At 50.8% G+C, this 22390-nt stretch overlaps 1 protein-coding gene across 1 annotated transcript; it reads left to right on the top strand.

The window, feature by feature from the left end:
- The first annotated feature begins 1321 nt into the window (after positions 1 to 1321).
- CDA (cytidine deaminase) lies at positions 1322 to 22049 on the top strand. The gene is made up of 4 exons (XM_028090762.2): positions 1322 to 1475; positions 13400 to 13511; positions 19063 to 19120; positions 21933 to 22049. The coding sequence occupies exons 1-4, from the start codon at positions 1322 to 1324 to the stop codon at positions 22047 to 22049; spliced, it is 441 nt and encodes a 146-aa protein (XP_027946563.1).
- The last annotated feature ends 341 nt before the right edge of the window (positions 22050 to 22390 follow it).

Below are 22390 nucleotides of genomic sequence, written 5' to 3'. Positions count from 1 at the left end.
TTTCTTATGCGATCTCGGCCAAGTCGCTTTATGACAATAACCCAGTCTGCATGAAGTCACAAGGAGTGCTCCAGTCGTGATGTCACCGGACCCTCTAACCATGCTCACTGTACACACATTATCTCATTCGATCCTCATGTCAACTCTGCAAGATACTCTTAGTGCACCCACCTTACAGATGAGGAACCTGAGGCTGCAGAGACAGGGGGTTATTAATTTCCTAAGGTCACATGGCTAATAAATGGAAGAACTGGAATTCCAACTAGGGTCTACTAAACTTCAAAGTTCAAGCTCTTCTATAATCCAAAGAAGTAGAACAGAGATGGTCACTATCGTCACTGTGGCGATGAGGAAACTAGCTCACAAAGGTCAAAGAACTGGCCAGTGGTTGTACATGTGGAAAGTGGTGCTGCCAATATGCAAACCCATTTCTTTGGCCACCAGACCAATGTTTATTTTGCCAACAAAAAAAATGAGGAAGACTGAGTAGACCACCTCAGAGTTTCCCTCCAACTGAGATACATTTAAATTCTGGGCTAAGGTGCGCCTGGGTGGCTCAGTCGTTAAGTGTCTGCCTTCAGCTCAGGTCATGATCCCAGGGTCCTGGGATCGAGCCCCGCATTGGGCTCCCTGCTCAGCGGGAAGCCTGTTTCTCCCTCACCCACTCCCCCTGCTTGTGTTCCCTCTCTCACTGTGTCTCTCTCTGTCAAATAAATAAATAAAATCTTAAATTAATTAATTAATTAATTATGGGTTAAGACAGGAGTCAGAAGGAGAATGGGTGAAAATAAAGAAGCAACTTGGTCTTACCGCTTTGTCTCACACTCTCTGCCTGAGGAAGCCAGAGTGGCTGCCCCAGCTCTGCCCTTTCAGCCTCATCACAACCCCCAGTGAAGGAGAGAGACATTCAACAAACTGGGGGGCATTTCAACCCTTGGAGCTTGGACTCCCCAGACCTCACCCTGACCCCCGCCCCCAGCAGCCTCTTCCCTGAGGAGCGTGTGTCCACAGTCGCCCCTTACACAGGCGCATCCATGCCCTGACCACTCAGCCCTCAGTGTGTCAGCAGCGAGAGTGGTCCCCGGGGGAGAGGGTGAGCACACGTGGGCACATTGGCATCCTTCCACACTGGGCCCCACACCACCCTCTAATCGCAGCCTGCGGGGCGGGGCGGGGGATGGGGGGCGGGAGACGCATCTCCCGGTCCCGCCCAGCGCCCCGCAGGGACACACCCCGGAGGAGACGCTACGGGGTCGGGCTGGGCTGGGCTGGGGCCGGCAGGGAGCTGGATTCTGCGCGTCCGCAGCCCCGGGGAACCGACATGGCCCACGAGCGTCCCGCCAGCGCCCTGGAGCCCGAGCTCGTCCAGCGGTTGTTGCTCTCCTGCCGGGAGGCCAAGAAGTCCGCCTACTGCCCCTACAGTCACTTCCCCGTGGGGGCCGCGATCCTCACTCGGGACGGGAGGATCTTCTCCGGTAAGGGCCCCCCCCCCCCCGTCCCCCTCGATCGCAGCCCCCCGGCGGGGGGTCGCAGGAGGACGGGCGGGAGGCGGCAGAGCAGAGGGCAGCTCTGGCCGCTCGTGGCTGGGCCACCCCGGTAACGCTGGCACACACACCCCGCCCCCGCCCTGCCTGCTGTCCCGGACCGTGGGGATGCAGGTGCTGCTCAGGTGCGGCGACTTTTTAATTCTTAGAGGACTGGGAAGCCAGAGGTGGGTAGGCCATAACTCAAAGCTGGGAGGGACACGGCTGATACTTTGTGAGCCCCCCTCCGCGTGGCCCCCTGCGAAGGCTTCCACAGGTTTCATTAGCAAGTCCTTACCTCTCACTCACTCACCTCCGTGTTAGGCCCATTTTTCAATAAAGAAACTGAGGCCCAGAGAGGTGACACGGGTTGCTCAAGGTCACACGGGGCGCTGGTGGTGGAACCCAGGGCTGGGGTCCCCCAAACCCTGCATTCTTCCGATCACCTACCGGGGCGAGGAAAGAAATTGAGGAACCCACGGCCATCGGCCGGTGACTTGTCCGCGGATTCCGACCTTGCAGAGGATCCTGGAGGAGAGAAGCTGAGAGAAGTTTGGGTGATCAGCAGTGAGTGCTGGCATGGGGAGGGTGGGAACGGGCCGGTGGGAACTGGAGTCAGCACTAATCTGTTCCTAAGCTCCTTTTCTTTGGCTTGTTGGTTTTCTAGAAAAGCTCACTTGAACAAAAGTTCAGACTTGTTTTTGCTAAGCTAAGAAGCATTCTCATTCAAAACAGTGGGGAACTTGGTGAGGAAGTGGCAGGGAAGCCACTTGCCCCCTCCCACCACTGGGAGGGCAGATGAGAATTGGCACAGGGGGACAGATGGGGACACCCAGCCCTGCCGCCCAGAATCCGCCTCTACTTGGCAGTGGCAGCTATTTAAAGAGACAGAGGTTCGCACTGGACATCTAATCGGTGACCTCCAGTAGCCTGAGGCCAGTTGTGAGCCACTCGCCCCCACCTCTGCTCCTCCGTGAGTCCGGCTGGGGATCCTCCCCTTGTATGGTGCCCCTGGGCTGTCCTTGCTGATCATGTTACCTCTTGTCTTGGAGGTTCAGTCCCGTTTCACGAGTCCCCTGGGTCTTAAACCCCTTTCAGCAGGAGAAGGAACCTTGAGTGAGTGCTAGTATGTGGAAGGATAGTGAAGGATGTTATCCATTAACCCTTATAACCCCTCAAGGCAGTTTGATATCACAGGGAAGAAAACTGAGGCTCACAGAAGCTAAGTGCCCAAGATCACAGAGCTGAGATGCGGACCCAGAGTTCCCCTGACTCCAGGTCAGCTACTCCGTAGCTAATCCAAGACTGTGTGTCTTGTGGGAATTCAGGCCTGGCCTGGTGGCTCAGATGACCCTTAAACATTAACCACCCCCACAAACAACATTGCAGCCCACACTCTTCTGGGGTTCCAGGGGCTTGAGTGTTGAATCAGCCGTTGGCTCTTTCCAATTCCTCCTTGCATGGATTCATTCATTCAACAAATATTTGCTGAGCACCATGACGTCCTAGGTAACGTGCCAAGTACCAGGGATATCACAGTGAGAGCATGAATGACGCAGTCTCTGCCCCCAGCAGAGGTCCCTCCTCTTACACAGGTCATGGTTTGAAAGGGAAGCCTCAACCGATGACTGTAGATGTGAATGAATGAGGTGAGCAGGAGTGTGGCCTATTTAAATTGCAAGGAAGAATCTGGTTGTGCAGTGGGGATTTAGGGAGGCCCTCTGGGATGGGGTGAAGGCTCTGGACTTAAGAGTCTCCTGGGTTTGAATCCTGGTGCTGCTGTTTTATCAGCTGTGTGACCCTGGCCATGACCCTTCATCCTAATGTGTCTTACACATCTGTAAACTGAGGATCATGCACCCACCTTTCTGAATGGCTGTGAATAGAATCGGTTTGCCTAAGCCCGACATGGCACCAGGGTCCTTCCTGATGGTTGTTGCCTGTGCTGATCGGCAGTGGAATGTGAGCTCATGCCTATAAAATGAGTAGCACAGTTTCTGCCCACAGGAAGGATGCCATAAATGGTGGGAGCTTCTCTTTCTACTATTAATGGTTTTATTATATTATTACTATGTGGAGGCAGATTGTGGAGGACTTGTGAAGGCCAAGCATTGACATTGAGATTTGATGAGGTAGAAAGGCAGGGAACCAGGAACGTTATTAAAAAGAAGAGTAACATGAAAATCGAATTCAAGGGCAATTGGTCTGACAGGTACTCAGGGAGTTCCAAGACAGAGGAAAGAGTCTCGGGGGGAGGATGTCTGTCTTGTTTGCCGACCCATCCGCAGGGCCGGCACGTTGCCCAGCCTGTAATACGTCCTCAATTAGAGTTTGTTGAACACATGAACGAGTGACTTGGACTAGAACAGTGGCAGGTGGAACAGTGAGGAAAGAAAGACCTGAGAGAAACCGTATGGGACAGGTGGACTGGGCTTGGGGTGAGCAGTACTGGAATGAAGGAAAGGAATGTGGTTCTAGATCTTCAGCCAGGGGAATGAGGAGGCACTCGTCAAGGTGGGGAGCTGAAGGCAGAGCTGGATGGTGCTGAGGACATCGTGGTCAGGGACCAATAGCCACAGTGGATTGATCATCCACTTAGTGATTGATCATTCGCTAAGCACTTGGTATGGAAGATCTCTTGTAATCTCACAGCCCCCACATGAAGGGAGACAATGAGTGTCCCCTGCATTGGTCAGAGCACTTTCAGTTGTAAATGACAGAAACCAATCAGAACCGTAATGGGCAAGGGTAGATCTTAACTCAGGGACAGCGGGATCCAGGAACTCAGATGTCACCATGCCCTTCTTTATCCTTCTGGGTGTGTGTTTCTTTCTCTCATCCTACAGATGGGCTTTCTCCGGGTATCAGGGAACATGAGTGCAGGCAGCCTCTGGTTCACATTCTTACAGCCTCAAAAGCAGAGAGACAAGAACTCCTCTACTAGCTAAAGATGGAAAAATTCTGGAGAAGGACCCTGATTGGTCCATCTCCAATCACATGCACATCCCTGAGCCAATCACTGTTGTCACGATAGAGTAGTATGATTGGTCCAGCTGAGTCACACACACATTGTTCCCAGGGTGGGGTGGGGAGGGGTCTGTTACCCCAGGAAGGAGTATGGGCAAAAGCCAAACACACACTCTACAAATGAGTTAACTGAGGCCATGCTTTTTCTACTGCCCCTTGCCACAGGGTGCACGTGCAGAGGGGGGCAGGGAGAGTGTGCTGGGAGAGGGGGACGAATGGAAGGCATCTACCAGAATCCCTGCATCTCCTGTAGATGGGAAGGGAGGACAGAGGGTAGTAAGGCAGGGCTGGGGGAGGAGGGGACCTAGAACAGTCAGAGGAAAGCTGACAGGGCATCATGGGGTGAATTAGAGACGATAAGGAGGCAGAGAGGGCGCAGCTGAATTCAGACACTGTGAGTTTGTAGTTTGGTGCGAGACAGGTCTGCCCAGTTCTGTGACTTTCTCCAGCTGCACCAAAGACCAGCCTCTGTGGAGTTTCCCTCCTCGGGGGCAGCTGGTGCCCCATTCAGTTCAAAAGCAAGTCTGACAGCCTCGCTGTCACGGTCTTGTAATAATGATCATATCCCCTTGACCCTGGCCAGGGTCTTGCGTCCCTCGAGGATGGGCCACCAGATGGTGATTCATCCCGACCGTTACCTTCTGTGATTGCTGCTGGAGAGCTGTCGGGGAGAGGAGGAGTCCACCGGGGAAGAAAGAGCTGCAGAGGGAGAGGGAGGTGGGGACACAGAAAAGATAGGGCAGCGGGGGGGTTGGCAGGGGAAGTGGGGTAGCCCAGGGCAGCCAGGGTTTGTGCAATGCCAGATGGGAGGTGGTGGAGGAGAGTCATGGAGACCACTCTTTGCTGGCACCACCTGGATGGTCAAATTTGTCCTTGGGTCGGTGGTCTATCTGCCTCACCCCCTCTCCGTAGAGGGACTTCAGCGTTCTGTATGCTCCCTCACCATTTAGGGGAAAAGCCACTTTACTGGATCAGCTGTAATGAATTCTGGGAGGAACAAACCGCATTTCTAAAAAGACACTTAAAGATGTCCTGGTTAATTGCTGAATCCAGCTTGTCTTGCTTTGACCTTTAAATCTGATCCTTCATTGTCTTCCCCCAGACCAGCCCCTGGCCTCGCGATTCCCTCCCTGGGCTCCCCTTCTCCTCCAGGACCACTCTTCAAGCCACCAACCCCCCTCCCCAAAGCACCTGCAGGTGAGTCCAAGCAGGCAGCTCTAACTGGCTTCCTGTCCTTACAGCCTTCCTTACACCCACCACACCCTGTCCTCCCACCCCCAGGCTCATCCACCAGTCCCCTCCACTGTCACTCAAAAGCAGCTCCTTATAAAGATGAGCTTCACTAAAACCCCTGGACGCTGTAGTTGAGTTCAAATATGATTCATATGTGTCACAGTGTGTTGCGTGTGCAGTGGGTAGGGAGGTAGGAACGCGGAAAGAGTGTAGTTATTTCTTCAAGCACATGACCATGACATTTCTTTGGTTCAGGGATTCTCTTTTTTTTTTTTTTTTTTTAAGATTTTATTTATTTATTTGACAGAGAGAGACACAGCGAGAGAGGGAACACAGGCAGGGGGAGTGGGAGAGGGAGAAGCAGGCTTCCCGCGGAGCAGGGAGCCCGATGCGGGGCTCGATCCCAGGACCCTGGGATCATGACCTGAGCCAAAGGCAGATGCTTAACCATCTGAGCCACCCAGGCGCCCCCAGGTTCAGGGATTCTCAAATATGGTCCCAGACCTGTGGCCTCGGCACCTCCTGAGAACTTGCAAGAAATGCGAATTCGTGGGGTCTGACCCAGGCCTACTGAAGTAGAAATTCCAGGGGTAGGGCTCAGAAATCCCTTTAAAGAAGCCGTCCAGAAGATGTTGACGCCCACAGGGTGCGTGAGAAGGACCGCTCTAACTGTACTACGATCCCCCAGGACAGAGTAGGCCCGGTGCTTTCGAGCATCGCTCTTTTCTCTGGGCGGTCAGGCCCCCATCACCTCCTTGTGAACTTCCTTCCTTGCTGACAGCTTGATAACCTCTGACCCTCGCCGTGCCGTAAGCACCAAACCACCTCTAAAACATGTCCTCACTGAAATGCCATAGAGAAAAAGGACAATCCTTTGCACGTGACAGGTCAGGATGTGAGTCCAGGCTCCCTGCCAGCAGCCTCAGCTTTTATGGTCTCTAAAATGGGGTCATAGTAGTCTCTGCCCTACAGAGTTGTTAAAGGGGTCAACGACACAATACAGATGGAGTGGCAGGCAGGTAAAAGAAAAACAATGAAAGAAAAGGATAAAAGAAAGCCGTTAGTAATACCTTACGGTTCTGGATCCCTAACTTGATACCATGCCAGCCCGTGCATGTGTGGGGGGGGCGGGGGGCGGGGGGCGGTTTCAGAGCAAGCGAAGGCAACATGGGGAATGGCGTTGGTTTGCCTGGATGGATGACGGCCTGTTTTCTGAGCTGAAGGAAGCAAAACAAAATTTTCTGGACTTTGAGGATCACAGTACATGGCTAAGGGCTTTCTTCCTCTTTTTTTCTCTTTTTTAATAAGACTAGGAAATTCCACTTGAACTTGCTAGAGACCTCCAGTGAAGTTATTCCTTTGTATCTCAGAAATCTAGCACCGAAATGGGAAATTCCACTCATTGGATAAAAAGTAACTGAGAGCCTGGCTGGCCTCATTGTTCCAGGCCCCAGGGCGTCCTGCAGCAGAGTCCCTGCCCTCAGGAAGTTACCCTGTGATGGGGGAATGAGACAATAAAGACATTTCTTCAGGAAAGTGTTAAGCGTGGTGATGAAAATTAAAGCAGGATAAATGGGGAGGCAAAAGTTGAGCTAGGGTGACCACGGCAGGCTTCTCTGAGGAGGGAGCATCTGAGCAGAGACAGGAGTAGGGTGAACCATATGCACACAGGGGAAAAGAGTTGCAGGTGGTGGGAACAGCCAGTGCAAAGGCCATATAGCAGGAGCGTGCTTGGCGTCCTGGGAGAACAGCTAGAAAGCCAGTGGGCCTGGAGAGCCAAAGGAGATGAAGTCCAAGAGGTAGGCAGGTTGGGACCACTTCAAAGTGTCTGAAGGACAAAATCGGGGCCACTGTCACACCTTGTCTAGAAGGAGTAGGTGCTCAGTCACACAGGCCTACCACCACCAAAACCTTGTTTTCCTTATTTTTTAAAAATTTTATTTAAACTTAATTAACATACAGTGTATTTTTAGTTTCAGCGGTAGAGTTCAGTGATTCATCGGTTGCATAGAACACCCAGAGCTCATTGCATCACGTGCCCTCCTTCATGCCCATCCCCCAGTTACACCATCCCCCACCCGGCACCCCTCCAGCCACCTTCCGTGTGTGCCCTAGATTTAAGAGTCTCTTACGGTTTGTCTCTCTCGGATTTCATCTTATTTTATTCCCACCACCCAAACCTTGACTTTTGTGCACTTGATAACAGCGGCTGGCCACTGCTGAGCACTGGCTCCGTGCAGGGCTGTGTGCTAATCACTCCACGTGCGTGATCTCCACTCACCCTCACCAGAGTCCTCTGAGGGACGTGCTACGGCTTTCACTTTATAAAGGATGAGACTGAGCCTCGAGGAGGTTCTAGTCTCTTTCCCAAATTCTTAGAGCCAGTAGGGCAAAGGGTCCCAGGGCAGAACAGAAACTTGGGGCTCTTTCTGCAAAGCCCCATTTGAGCAGTGGGCTCTGAGAGTGGGCTCTCTTCTAAAACAATCTCTCTTCCTTAACTGGCCCTTTGAAATTTTTAGACACGGTTAAGGAAGATTTCTCTATATGAGGCCATTCTGAACTTGAAATGCAGACACAGGCAGTTGTCCTGAGGGGGGAGCCTTCTGCAAAACCCAAGATTTATGTGAATCACCTTTAACAGGGAGAGTGCCCCTGAGTCAGGGACGAGGCAGGGCTGGGATGGTTGCCAGACAGGGAACGAAGTGGGGGGAATAAGGCAAGCAAGGATCTTACTCTGGGAGAGGCAGAAGTCAAATGAAGCCAGGCCAGAGTCAGCAAAGGTGGGCAGGGCAGGCAAGGACATGTTTAGAAGAAGTCATTTCAGGCGGGCACCAGGAACTTGGCTGGGGAGACTGGTGGAGAGCAAGAGAGCCGGATTCATTTATTTAACTTTCACTGACCCCGAGAGAGGCCCAGTTACCTGGTTCTAGTGACTCACATGTGAATGCAAACAAATGCTTGGCCAAAGTCAAAAACACTTGGTGTTCAATAAATGTCAACCATTACTTTCAGGGCTGCAACTCCCTGGTCGCTCCTTGTCCCATATCCCAACTGTACTGACTTCTGTGTGGTTGTAAATGATAGGTAGGCATGCAAACTATTTTAGACAAAGGGAGGGCGTATTGGCTCTTAAAATTGTGGGAAGAGATGGTGTGTACCTGGGCCTCAGGGGCAGTGCATGAGGCCAGACTCTTTTTTTTTCTGGCCATCTCTCACCTCATCTCCCATCCATTCTTCTGAGCGTCCATTTCCCCTAATGGTCTCCTCTATAACGAATGGAAACCAGGCCAGCAGCCAGGCCCAGCCCCACACTCTCAGTCTCCTAGAGGAACTGAAGTTCCTGCATAGAGAACTCTGACTGGCTCAGTGTAGGTAAGGTGCCTGGCTCTGATTGGCCCAGTGAGTTAGGTGCTCAACTCTGATCAGCCCAGTGTGGGTCAGGCACTTATCCTTAGACCAATAAAAAGGTCATGTGAGACAAAATGGCAGCTCCCATTTGAACTGCGTGGGGGGGGGGGGCTGCGGGTGTTGCCGGCCGTCTGTGACATCCATTTCTCTCCATCTGTTGGACATGAATGCCTATGATCTTGAGAACCATGATGATAATTAACGGATCAAATGATTAACTGAAGCCCTCCTAATGTGTCCATGTAAATAATGCACTGACAGAAAATTCTGTGGGGAAAATACATGAGGAAATAATGACCAAACAATTTCCAAATTTGACTACAGTAGGAACCAAATCCTGCATAATTACATTAAAAAAAAAAAAGCAGTGCCATAGATAAGGAACAGTCTCAGGTGATGAGACAAATAGAAACACAGTGACCCGAACAAGATGGCTGCTTGCTTCTCTCCTCTAACAGACCAGGGATGGGCTGGAGTCCTGGGCGTATGGACTGTCCTGCTCTGCTGTGTTCTACAAGGCTGTTCAGGAGATCAGATTCCTTCTGTCTTGATGTCCTGCCATCTCTAGAGTGGTGTACACATCCACGTGTTCAAAACCAGCACACGTCGGGGGTATAGCTCAGGGGTAGAGCATTTGACTGCAAAACCAGCACGCGTCATCACATCCATGTTCCAGCCCCTGGGAAAGGGAAAGATGAAGTGGGGAGCAAGCAATGGCCCCATAAAAATGTCATCTGGAACTTGCACCCATCACTTCCACTTGTATCTTATTGGTTAAAACTACAAGACTACAGGAAGCTTCCAGGGAGGCTGGGAAATGTCTCTTGCTTGGGTAGTCACATGCCCCACTCAATTCCAGTGGCTTCTGTTCGGACAGTGAACCCTGGGAGCAGTTGGTCTTTGCCACAGGACCGCCTGTGGCCTGTAAGTATCTGTGTACATCCTTCTTTCCACACACAGGACCCACTTTCCACCTTCTTAAGAGAGGCAACCCAAAGTCCCACCCAATCACTGCATCCCGCTCTGAGAGTGGGATATCGGGGCTGTTCAGTCTCCTTCCTGAGGTGCAGATGTGGTCCTGCTGGACTGGTGGGCCGGAGTCTAAAAAGTAATCACCCATTCCCCAGTTCCCACTCACTCCCACAATATTCAGTGTGGAATAGGAGCAGGAAAGAGTAGGAAAGAATAACCATCATCAAATCTCCTGGTAGGAAAAGGGAAGAACAGGGAACACACAGCGGCTGCCAGTCCGTGCAGTTATCCATCCTGCCGGGCAAGAACTGTGAGGACTCCCTGGTACACACTCTGTCTTCCCTTTCTGCTCTGCGGGTAACCCCCTGTCCACTCTCTACAGGCGCCCCAGGCTTTGCCCTCTGGGAGCTTCTTCCTTGACTATCCTAACCTCGGCCACACATCTGAAGTGGCTTTTGGGGAGAATGCCCCTCCTTGGGGGCACATAGCTCTCTCAGCTCATTTCTGACGGTGGGGTTTTGGGGACCCAGGAGTTTCTTTCGGGATTAAACAATCACAGGATTTTACAGACCAGACTTTTGGCTTCTCTGGCTAGCCAATTCTGTGAAAAACTTAGAAACCTTCTGGTTTATTTGCTTTATGTGCTTTGTCATAGTTCTTAAGCCTGACAACTCCCCTCCTTTAGCAACCAGGCTTCCCTGCCTGGCCCATCCCTGCTGCATCATTTCAGTGGTGGCCACCTTGAGGCCCCAGAACAGTAGCCTGAGTGAGAAGGTAATCACCCTTCATCAGATCTTCCCCTGGGGGCTGATTCCCATTGCCAGTTCGAAAATCCTAATGGTAGGTAGCGCAATCTGCTTCCCAGGTTGTTTTGTTTTTGTTTTTGTTTTTTTAAGATTTTATTTATTTATTTGACACACAGAGAGAGAAGGAGAGAGCAAGCCCAAGCAGGGGGAGTGGCAGGCAGGGGAGAAGCAGGCTCCCTGCTGAGCAAGGAGCCCCATGTGGGGCTTGATCCCAGGACCTTGGGATCGTGACCTGAGCTGAAAGCAGACGCTTAACCGACTGAGCCACCCAGGGGCCCCTCTGCTTCCCAGGTTATTGCAGGATGGAGCTTTACCAAATAATCTGCCACAGAGTAACAAGGGCCATCAGCTTTCCACAGGGCCATGTCTGTGTTTTCCCACTGACGTTGCCCAACTGCTAAGCCAAGGCCATGTATTTTATTTTATTACTATTTTTTAAGATTTTATTTATTTATTTGTCAGATAGCAAGAGAGAGAAAGCACAAGCAGGGGGAGCGGCAGGTAAAGGGAGAAGTAGGCAGAGGGAGAAGCAGGCTCCTGCTGAGCAAGGAGCCCGACGCGGGACTCGATCCCATGATCCCAGGACCCTGGGATCATGACCTGAGCTGAAGGCAGACACTTAACTGACTGAGCCACCCAGGCGTCCCAAGGCCATGTATTTTCGATGTTTTTTTGTCAAAGCTGCATTTCACTCTCGGTACCAGTTTCTCTATTAGTTAGGTCTAGGTTAAGCTGCTGTAACAAAAATCCCAAAATACAATGACTCCAACATGACAGAATTCTCTTTTATTCTCACATAACAACTCAGAGTAGGCAGTTGTGCCAGGGCGAATAGGCCACTCGACTCTGCTGCATGAGTTCGACCAGGGTCCCAGGTGCTTTCTATCTTGTTGCTTCTCCATCCCCATGACCATAAACTACGCAGCCAGAGCTGCCCCACCTCATCCCAGCCTGCAGAGTGTAAAAGAAAAGGAGCAAAGGGCAATCCATCTCTTTACCAAAAATGTGATCCAGAAGTTTCTCACCTCACTTTGGGCCACATCCCGCTGACCAAAACTTCTGTGCTACAGGGGAATCTAGGAAATAGGGTCTCTAGCTGAGCAGCCATGTAAGCAGTCATATTGGAATAGGGGTCACTTGTATTAAAGGAAGAAGGAGGGTGCCTGGGTGGCTCAGTCGTTAAGCGTCTGCCTTCGGCTCAGGTCATGATCCCAGGGTCCTGGGATCGAGTCCCACATCGGGCTGCCCACTCGGCGGGAAGCCTGCTTCTCCCTCTCCCACTCCTCCTGCTTGTGTTCCTGCTCTCGCTCTCGCTCTCTCTCTCTCTGTCAAATAAATAAATAAAATCTTTAAAAAAAATAAAAAAATAAAGGAAGAAGGAGAGGGGCACCTGGGTGGCTCAGTCGGTTAAGGGTCTGCCTTCAGGTCATGATCTCCAGGTCCTGAGATTGAGCCCCACGTCGGGCCCCCTGCTCAGCGGGGAGTCTGCTTCTCTTTCGCCCTCTGCCCCTCCCCCCCAATTGCGTGCGCTCTCTCTAACAAAAAAAATTTTTTTTAAGGAAGCTCTCTCTAATAAATAAATAAAATCTTTAAAAAGAGAGAGAGAGAGAGAGAGAGAAAATAAATCCTGGAGAACAATTGATATCTCTGCCTCAAGGAGAAAGGCAAGCTATGAAGAGTGACGCAGACCATATCCCAACAGGAAGGGGGAATCGCACCTTCTGTGGCGATTACCCCCCTGAAGATGGAGTTGCTTAGCCAATCTGGCTATGCCAGTGTTTTGTGTCCTGGGCACAGACTTTGCCCATTGTCCCCCAGGGACGTTCCTGGGAGGGACACTGAGGAGGACTCCCTGACTGTGGGCTATGCCACCATAGCAGCCCACCTCCCATTGGAGGGCTGGGATTGCCTGAAGGCTTGCACAATCACAGACACCTTTTGCAAAGCTTGGGAGTTCTTGTTTGTTAGTTTGTTGGTTTTGACAGTTGTTTTGCAACACGACTCAGATAGAATTCAGTTGAACTCTGATAGCTGGTAAACACCACCGAAAATTTTGCCCAGGCCCAGTTGTTGAACCTTCTGTCTCTTAGATCCAGGCTGGGGGGCTCTGCCCATCCTCTTAAGCCTCGGCATCTCCCTTGGCCCTTGGCCTTTGCTGGGGAGAGGGGGCTGAGTTCATCTGGTCTGCTCTGCTGCCCCTGCTCCCAGGCTGTGCTTCAAGACAGAGGCATTGGGTGAGTGACAACGGTGGGAGTTTTGGGAAGGGCCACAGCAGCAGTGGGTCATGGAGTCTCCCAGTGCTTCCTGGCAAATTGCCCTCTCTGAGTGACAGGGTCCTCCCTGTGCTGGAATGGGGCAAGCCTCTTCCTCAACACCTGCCACGGGATGTGATTGTGCTGGAAATACCACTGGATTCTCCTCTCTTCTCAGGGTGCAACGTAGAGAACATCTGCTACCCTCTGGGCGTCTGTGCGGAGCGGACCGCGATCCAGAAGGCCATCTCAGAAGGACACAGAGAGTTCAGGGCAATTGCTATCTCCAGGTAAGGGGTGGGGAAGGCAGCTTGCAGCTGTATTCAGCCATCTGTTCAGCCAACACTCACCACATGTGTTATTCATCTGTTCATTCACCTAACACATTTATTCTGTACTTCCTGTGTGCCAGGCACTGTCGGGCTTGGCTGAGTGCTGAGGAAAAGAGACAAATCAGAAATGGACTTGGCCCTCACTGAGCCCACAGAGCAGGTCAACAACCAAGGCACCTCTAACTCAAGGGCAGGTGTGATTTTGGTTCTAACAACAGCACAAACTATGACAGGATGCCCATAAGATACAACGGAAAGGCAGCATAGGCACCTAAAGCTGGGGGCACCTAAAAATCACCTGGCATAGACTCCCTGGGCACTACCCCATTTTACAGATGAAGAAACTGAGGCCCAGGAAGGTTGAACAACTTCCCTGGGAATTCATGGCAAAGCTTACCAACCTAGATCTCTGGAGTCTCACTCTGGGCTCATTCTACGACACCATGCTGTGCCAGGAAATCAAACACCCTTCCCCACTCTCATTGAGCTGCCTCGGGATTCCTCACTGTGAGAGGTGACTACTACACTTGGCATCGCCCACCTCTTAAGTGCCAAGAAGCCGGCTATAAAGACAAGCTGGTGGGGTGACAACCAGGTAAACCTGGGTTACGGTTCACACTAATCAGATTCCAGGCTGGGTCCTGGCTGAACAAAAGCATCAACTCTCTCTGCCTGCCCCAACATAAATATCCAAGTTCCCACATGTGGAACCTCACAGGACGCTCACTGAGTTCCTGTTGGCCCTGGACCCAGGCTCAGTGGCGTCGGGATTTGAGCATGTGAACGGGCTCTTTTACTAATTTGGACCCTGTTACGCGTCCGATTTAATGGTGAATTGCTCTTGTGTGTACCTTTGCATTGTCTGAGAGAGAGTTCTCTTTTATTATTTTTAAAGATTTTATTATTTATTTATTTATTTATTTGAGAGATAGAGAGAGTGTGAGTTGGGGGAGGGACAGAGGAAGAGGGAGAGAGAATCTCAAGCAGACTTCCTGCTGAGCATGAAGCCCCATGCAGGGCTCGATCTCACGACCCTGAGATCATGACCTGAGCCGAAATCAAGTTTCCAGGATGCTTAACCCACGAAGACCCTCAGGCACCCCTGAGAGAGAGTTTTCTTAGCAGATTAATGGTGCAGGGAGAATGCCACGGGAAATGTTTTCATCTACCCAGCGAGCCACTGCATGGCTGACAAAGCATTGCTCTTTCAGGACCTCCAGGTGCCTGGGTTACGGATGGGGAGCGCACTGCCTCTCCCTCGTGGTGGTGCTGCAGGGCCTTGCGGGCAGAAATACAGGTAGCAGTAATTCAGGGACCTGACCTAGCACAACGCCCTGCGGGGGCTGGGTGATAGAAGCATTTCTTTAAAGATCCTAAACTTTGCCTCAGTCTGGTCCCGAAGTGGACCAGGTTATTGAGGGCTATTTTCCTGAGCGACTGGAGCCAAGGGGCGCTGACGGAGAAGGGCCCAGCTTCCCAGAGCCCTCCCTTGTCACCAGGGTCTGTCCTGGCTCCCCTTCGGCTTCGGGAGGAATAAATGAGGCCATGCTGAGAACATTTTGTGCAGATGAGCAGAGCCCAGGATGTGGATTACACTTAATTTAAAAGTGGGGCAGGGGGAAATAATTCAAATACAAAGCTGATCCAAGAAAATAATATTCTGGGTGAAAAAGAGGCCAAAGTCAACAAAAAGATAATGGCATGGTAGCTTTGCTCTGTTTAGAATGTTCTAAATGAAAGGCTTTTTCTCCTGGTCATTATCTGCTTTTAAGAAGAACTGGGTATTGCTAGCGATGATTAGCAAATGTCCTTATTTACATAAAACCTGCATTTTTCTAGCAGCCGACTGCTCTGCTCCAGGGGTCCAGCCTGCACCAGAGTCCCTGGCTAGCAAGACAGCCATTACTGCACTAATGACTTGTTAAATTAGGAGGTGGGTTTACAGGAGGAGTGAAAAGTGCCAGCTCCCTTGTTAACACTGATGGGTGGGAACAGTTTCAGAGAGCCCCTTCGAGATCTCCAGGATGCAGAGTGTGGAGCCCAGGATGGGGTTTTGCTAATGGGGAGCTAAGCTTGTCCTGGGTGGCGGGGGCAGTGTAGGCATCAAAGGCGATCGGTTTCCAGCCCATTGTTCCGATGAGGATGGTCCCAGCATGTGAGCAGAATCAGCACAGAGCACAGAGCACAGAAACTATCGGTCCCAGCACAAGGCAGGAGAGGTAGATGTCCTGCTGCACCCAGCGTGTTCTGGGATGCGTCTTCTCCGAAGCTTTTGATTCTTACTCTCGGTGGGAAGGTTGAGTAATGGTTAAAAACCCTGGCTCCAGGGTTAGTGAGGCCTGGTTTCAAATCCTGCGCCGCCATTGCCCGAGGATCTGAGCTCGGATTTTCGTCCATAGCTCGGAGGAGAGTAACACCTACCCTCTGGGCTGTTGTGAGGATGCAGGAAGTGATTTCTATACAGGTCATGGCTCAGAGTATGTGACAAATTAAAACTATTGTTTTCACCTTATCCCTATTACTTTTGCAAATTGCAAAACTACCAAAGGCAGAGTCCACAGATCCTGGGTTCAGATCCTGGTCCTGTCACTTAGTAGCTCTGTGACCTTGGGCAGGTCATGTCATCTTTCACAACCTATGACATGAGGATGATAAGAGCCCCTACCTTATGGGGTTGTTAGGGGATTAAATGAGTTCATGCCCCTAAGGTCCTTAGCGCGGTGCCTGGCACAGAGAAGTGCAATGTACGGGTAAACCAGCACTGTCATCAGGCTATGCGGCCTGGAAGGGATTTCTTGTGACTTTTGAAGCCTGAGCCAAATCCAGCTTCCCGGTGGAATGCATGTTCACCCCACCCCCTTGAAGACCCTAATGCAGGTCACCTTGTCCAGGGAACTGTCCTTTGGACAGTTGGCCATGCATATCACAAGATTGAGAAAGGAAGTGGCGAGCTTGGCAGGGGCCAGATATACAGGGCCTTATAGGTCATGGAAGGGAGGTTGAATTTCACTCAGAGCACCTCTACCATGGTCTTTTTTTTTTTTTTTTGTAAAGATTGATTTATTTATTTGGGGGGGGTGAGGCGGAGGGAGAGGGAGAAGGAGAGGGGGAGAATCTGAAGCAGACTACCCAGTGAGTGTGGAATCCGACATGGGGCTCGATCCCTGAGCCCAAATCAGGAGTCAGACACTTAACCGACTGAACCACTTAGGTGCCCCCAACCCTCTCCCATGGTCTTAACCACAGCCTGCCTGTATTGGAGCGTTAACATGCAGACTTCATCTCCCCTTCCAGACAGTAGATCCCTGAAGGCAGAGATTCTCTGATTGGTCTTTGTTGCTCCTTTCCCATGCCTGCCTGGCATGGGTCAACATGTGTAGAAAAAGGTAAAAAATAACACAGAATCCAGCCTCCAAAGAGCTTATGGAAGGCTCTGGCTACAACACCTGTCACCTGGTAATCATACGGGTTAATTTGGCTCAGTGTGCATCCTAGGGCACAGGTCCCCACCCTCTCACGTCCCTGTGGGCTTTTGTTCTGAAGCTGGGAGCATGCTCAGAAAGGACCCACCTTTCCATGGAGCAGAACCTTTCTTTGGAACCCCACATATAAAAGGGAGTTATGAGGATTCAATAAAATAACACACCATCACTGTCTCTCCCCTCAGCAGCTTTATGCAATTCATACCATCTGAGTCTATCTCCACTTGATGCATCGTTGGTTGGTTGGTTGGTCGGTTGGTTGGTTGGTTGGTTGGTTGATTATCTGGCTCCTCTCACTAGTCAAAAACTCCTGAGTGCAATGAGTTTTGTCTGTTTTGCTCATTGCTGTATCCCCAGCACCAACAGTGCCTGGCATAATGCACCAATAAATATTTGTCAATTAAAATGAGATAATTCATTTAAGTGCTTTGCAGGATGCCTGGAACCTTCCAGGCACATATTGAATAATATGATAATCATTGCCAACATATATATGATAAGTTAATTTTAAATTATTATGTATAAGTTATATGCAATAAATCTATATATGATGAGGTATTAAAATCAAGACCGGGCTGGTTTGTGTGAAGGAACAAGTGCCCAGTAGTATACAGGCGGTAGTGATATGTGTCTAACACTCTAAAGTTTACAAAGCCCTTTGCACACTTTACCTCATTTTATCGTCTAACATTCCTGCAAAGTCGGTGACATGATTCCCTACATTTTACAGGCAAAGAAGTACGCATTGGATGGGTTAAAGTGACTTGGTTAAAGTCACACATGCTTAGCAAAACGAGGAGCTGACCAAAAACCAGAGTTGAAGTCCTGTGTTCTTGCAGAGATCTCCCAGAGCTGTGGGTCTAGAAGAGCAAGGACGACGGTGGCAGTGGGCATAACTGCTGGTGCTCCAGCAGGCTTGGTGGTTCCTACTGTTGGTTTTTTTTAAAGATTTTATTTATTTATTTGACAGAGAGAGACACAGCGAGAGAGGGAACACAAGCAGGGGGAGCGGGAGAGGGAGAAGCAGGTTTCCCACGGAGCAGGGAGCTGGATGCGGGGCTCGATCCCAGGACCCTGGGATCATGACCTGAGCCGAAGGCAGACGCTTAATGACTGAGCCACCCAGGCGCCCCCTGGTGGTTCCTACTGTTAAATTCACCTTCTTTGAGCACCATCCCCTCATCCTGCTCAAAGCTGGAGGACTGCCTGTGGGTGCCTCCATTCTGAGAGGCAAACCCTTGGCTGTAAGCATCTCTTCTCTAGACTTCTCAGATGCAAGGAGCCCGTTTTTCTCTTTGACTCACAGGTCTTATTTTTTCATGCCACAGGGCCTTTGCACATACTATTTCCCTTGCCTGCAGCACAGAAAAAACATGGGGCTTCAGTCTGGCACCTCTGTTAGTGACTTCATTTCACTGAAGCTGTTTTCTTGCAGATAAAATGGTCATTCTGACACTCAGGTTGCACCGAGAATTCAAAGAAATAATGGATATCGTGTGCCTGGTACAGATCTTGGCACACAGTAGCTGCTCACTAATGGTGACTTAGGAACTCTACGCGTCCTCCAAGGACAGGACCAAATGCCATCTCCTCCACAAAATACTCTCTTTTGTTCCTCAGTCAGGGATTGTCTCCTCATACTGTACTTTCTAATCGCATTTTGTTTAAAATGATAACTCATCTAGTTGTCTACTTGTCCACTGGGCTGAGCAAACTCCTGAAGACCAGAGACATATTGCTCTTAACGTATGTATCCCCGGAATGTGGGTGACAGTAAGTGCTCCCTAAGCATTTCCCGAACACACTGATGAAAACGACACGCCTCCCCGTGGCCTTGCCCCTTGGAAGTGTGGAGAGCCACCTTGGGTTTCTTCTGAGCCTCTGTGACACCATGTGTCTGTGAATCGGAAACTGCCTGGTGGGGTTTGACTTCATTTGGAACTGGGCAGGGACTCAGGGCCTGAATCTCAGCAACTGTCCTCATGCCCCAGGAGAGACTGATCATGTCCGATGTTCTGTCTCCACAGTGACCTGCAAGATGACTTTATCTCACCCTGCGGAGCCTGCAGGCAAGTCATGAGAGAGGTAAGTACCTTGCCTTTCTGGAAAAGGTAAACCAGGTGCCTCCCTGCCATCCCAGGCCGTGGGAGCAAACCCAGGCTGCCAGCCAGGACACATAGCTACTGTCCTGCATGCCCCATTGGCTGACATCTAAGCCTGCCCAAGCTTGCATGAATCACTAGAAATTATTCTTTCATACGACAGCTACTGGAGTGAGTGTCTACTGTGTGCTGAGCACTGAGCTAGCTCTGGGGAGACAGCAGTGAACAGACAAGCCAGGCCTTGTTCTCATAGTTCACAGTCTAGTACAAGAGACAGACAACAAACAAGGAGCAAAATAGAGTTTTGGGGAGTGCTGAGGGCTATGGAGAAAAGAGTGCAGAAAAAGGAGTCAGAGGTCAGCAAACTTTGGTCTAGGGCAAATCCAGCTGCACCCCCTTACTTTTGTAAATAAAGCTTTATTGGCACACAGCCATGCCCATTCTTTCACATTTTGTCTATAGCCGCTTTGGCCCTAGGACAGCAGCACTGAACAGTTATAACGAAGCCCTGTGGCCTGAAGAGCCGAAAATAGTTCCTACCTGGCCCTTTACAGAAAAACAGTTTACCAACCACTGCTTTAGGTGGTCAGGAAGGGCCTGGCTTTGAGGATGACATTGGAGCAGAGATATAAATAATAAAAAATGAGGCAGACAAAGGTCTAGAGGAGATTTCCAGGCAAAGGGACCGGCATGTTTAATGCCCATACCCTTGGTGAGTTTGATTAAGTCGTAAGAGGGCCAAAGAGGCTAGAACACAGTGACTAAGGGGGAGAAATGACAGGACAGGGCCTTATAGGCCGTGGGACAGAGGGTACATTGTGTTCCAAGAACAAAGCGAGCTGAATTGTACCCTTAAAAATGGTGAAAAGCGGCTTCAATGAGTTCTTAATCTGGACTCGGTGGTAAGTGTTTTGTGCATGTATGTACATTTTGGGGAGGGGAGTGTCAGCTTTCACAGACTAAGAGGTCTGTGTCCTCCAGAGTCCCCAAAAGGTTAAAGCCACCAGCCTGGAGAGTCCCACAGGCCCTTGAGCTTCAATATGACATCATCAGCTCTTCTAAATACGGTATCTCATTTCATCTCCACCCCAGCCTACCAGGGAAGTGGGGGGTCGTTACCCCCACTTCCCAGAGAAGTAAAATGAACTGCCGAAGGACAAGCAGCCAGATAGTGGCGAGCTGGGGTTCATGGTCAGTTCAGGCTGACTGCTCCTCATGGCCGCTTCCCTGCCTTTATGGGTCTAGAAATGAGACCGAGTCTCTTCAGCCCTAGAGGAGATATAATGGTGCTTTGCAGAATAGGAGCGGCTGGTTTCCTGGAGGCTTCTGCTTTTGGCATTGTTTACATCCGGGGGAGCGGGGGAGTCCTTTCCTTTGCTTTTGTGCCCTGGGGTTTCAAAGCATCTGCGGAACATGCAGACAGCTCCATTGTTTTTCTGCTTCTTGCCAGGCCTGCAAACGAGACACAGTTATAGCAGAACGCGGTTCCCCAGTTAGATGCACATGCCACCATAAAGGCACTGAATTCACAGTATGGGCTCATCTCGAGTTAGAGGGGCAGAAATGGCTGCCCAGCACCTTGTCATGTCCAAGGCCAAGTGAGGAAACCACATCAGGGTGCCAACTCCCTGGCTCCGGAGGCCTCAGCTTGGGCCAATTGCTCATTGCTGTTTTCCCCAAAGAGATCAGATATTGGCAAACGAGAGAAGGTGAATGAAAAAGCTGAAGGAGGGAGAGGCAAAACTGGAACCAAAAGGCAAATAACGAGACATGAAGCTTGGGGGCTGGGGACGTGGCACTCAGACTCACCACCACTCAGATTTCATCCATATCCTCAGGCAGAGTCTGCCAAGCAGAAAAATCTCCTTCCTTAAAGCATTAATTTAAAAAAAACAAAAAACAAAAAAAAATCCAGAGACTGATCGTGCCCGGTAATAATGTGGTGATTCAGACAGAAGCGTGGAAGGCCAGCAGCTGCAAACCTGAGCGGTCAGCACCAGTCAGTCAGAACGGCTTCCATTAACTGAGCACCTGCTATGTGCCAGGCACTGCGTATAGGTGCCTTCTGTCCATCACAACACATGGCGGGGCAGAACCCGGGTTTGCTGACTCCAGCTCTGGGGCTCTGCATCACGCACAGCTGTCTTGCTGCCTGGTACACTCTTCTAAAGTCATTTCACACTTCAAGACACTGAGCCCCAGAGAGTCGAATCATTTGCCCAAGATCAAACACCAAGCAAGTTTTAGCTCCTGAGAGTGGAAGAGAAAAACAGGGAGACAGATTTGGGCTAAAATTTCTTTTTTGCTGGCTTTGCCCTCTTAAGCCTAAAATGGGGGTAATGATAGCATGTATCTCAAAGGGCAGGGAATAAAATCATGCATGGGCAATACGTGGTGTGTAGTGAGGCGGGCGTGCACTTGCTCGTGCTTGGGAAGAGTGGAGGAGGTACTGGAAGGAAGCAGCGTTTTAGTTGTTTTTGTCACAGTAGGAGGAGGTCTGGCCCTGGGGGTTAGACACTGTTCCTATAAAGCCCCGGGTGAGTCTCATCACAGAAGAGAGCGCTTACTGCCCTTTCACAAAGTGCTGAGCACTGTGCTAATTGCTCGACGGGCGTTCTTGTATTGGCTCTGTCCTCAAGCTCGCTGGGCCAGGTATGGTTATTGCCATCCCCACTTCACAGATGAGCAAACTGAGGCACGGAGAGGACCATTAGACAGAGCCAGACTCAAATCCAGGTCATTCCTAACTCCTCTGTCACACTGCCTCCCTCACACTGGCTTTGCTTCTCTTCTAGTTTGGCACCAACTGGTCTGTCTACATGACCAAGCCGGATGGCACGTATGTTGTCAGGACAGTCCTGGAGCTGCTTCCTGCCCCCTTCGGATCCTTAGGCTGGCATAAGATCCAGTGAAGGTCGGAAAAGGCCCACTGCATGGAAGAGCCTGAGTTTCCACGTGTGCTTAAGGGGACAGCTGCCCGGAGAACTTCACGAAGATGTTCTCACAGACCTGGGGACATCTGCCAAACGGGCAGGGCTGGCAGAGATGGCTTTTCCAAATTACACTCGAGCACGGCGATCTTCACTGAAGTGATAAAGGGTTTCATTCCGTCCTGGGCCATCATCCCTCCTGGCAGCCCACCTTGTCCTTCCCGGGACAGGAGCACCCATCCCTTCCTTTCCTTCCTGCAGGCCCTCCATAAAATTCCAGCCAAGTCTGGACCGCTTCCCCATCAGCCTTCCCAAGGTTCTAT

The sequence above is a fragment of the Eumetopias jubatus genome, unplaced genomic scaffold (genome assembly GCF_037043125.1).
Source record: "Eumetopias jubatus isolate StellerSeaLion01/CBP00866 unplaced genomic scaffold, mEumJub1_p1.0 scaffold_4, whole genome shotgun sequence".
NCBI classification, from domain to species: Eukaryota; Metazoa; Chordata; class Mammalia; order Carnivora; family Otariidae; genus Eumetopias; species Eumetopias jubatus.
Note: the sequence above shows the minus strand (reverse complement) of the source record. Positions and strands in the feature narration are given on the sequence as shown.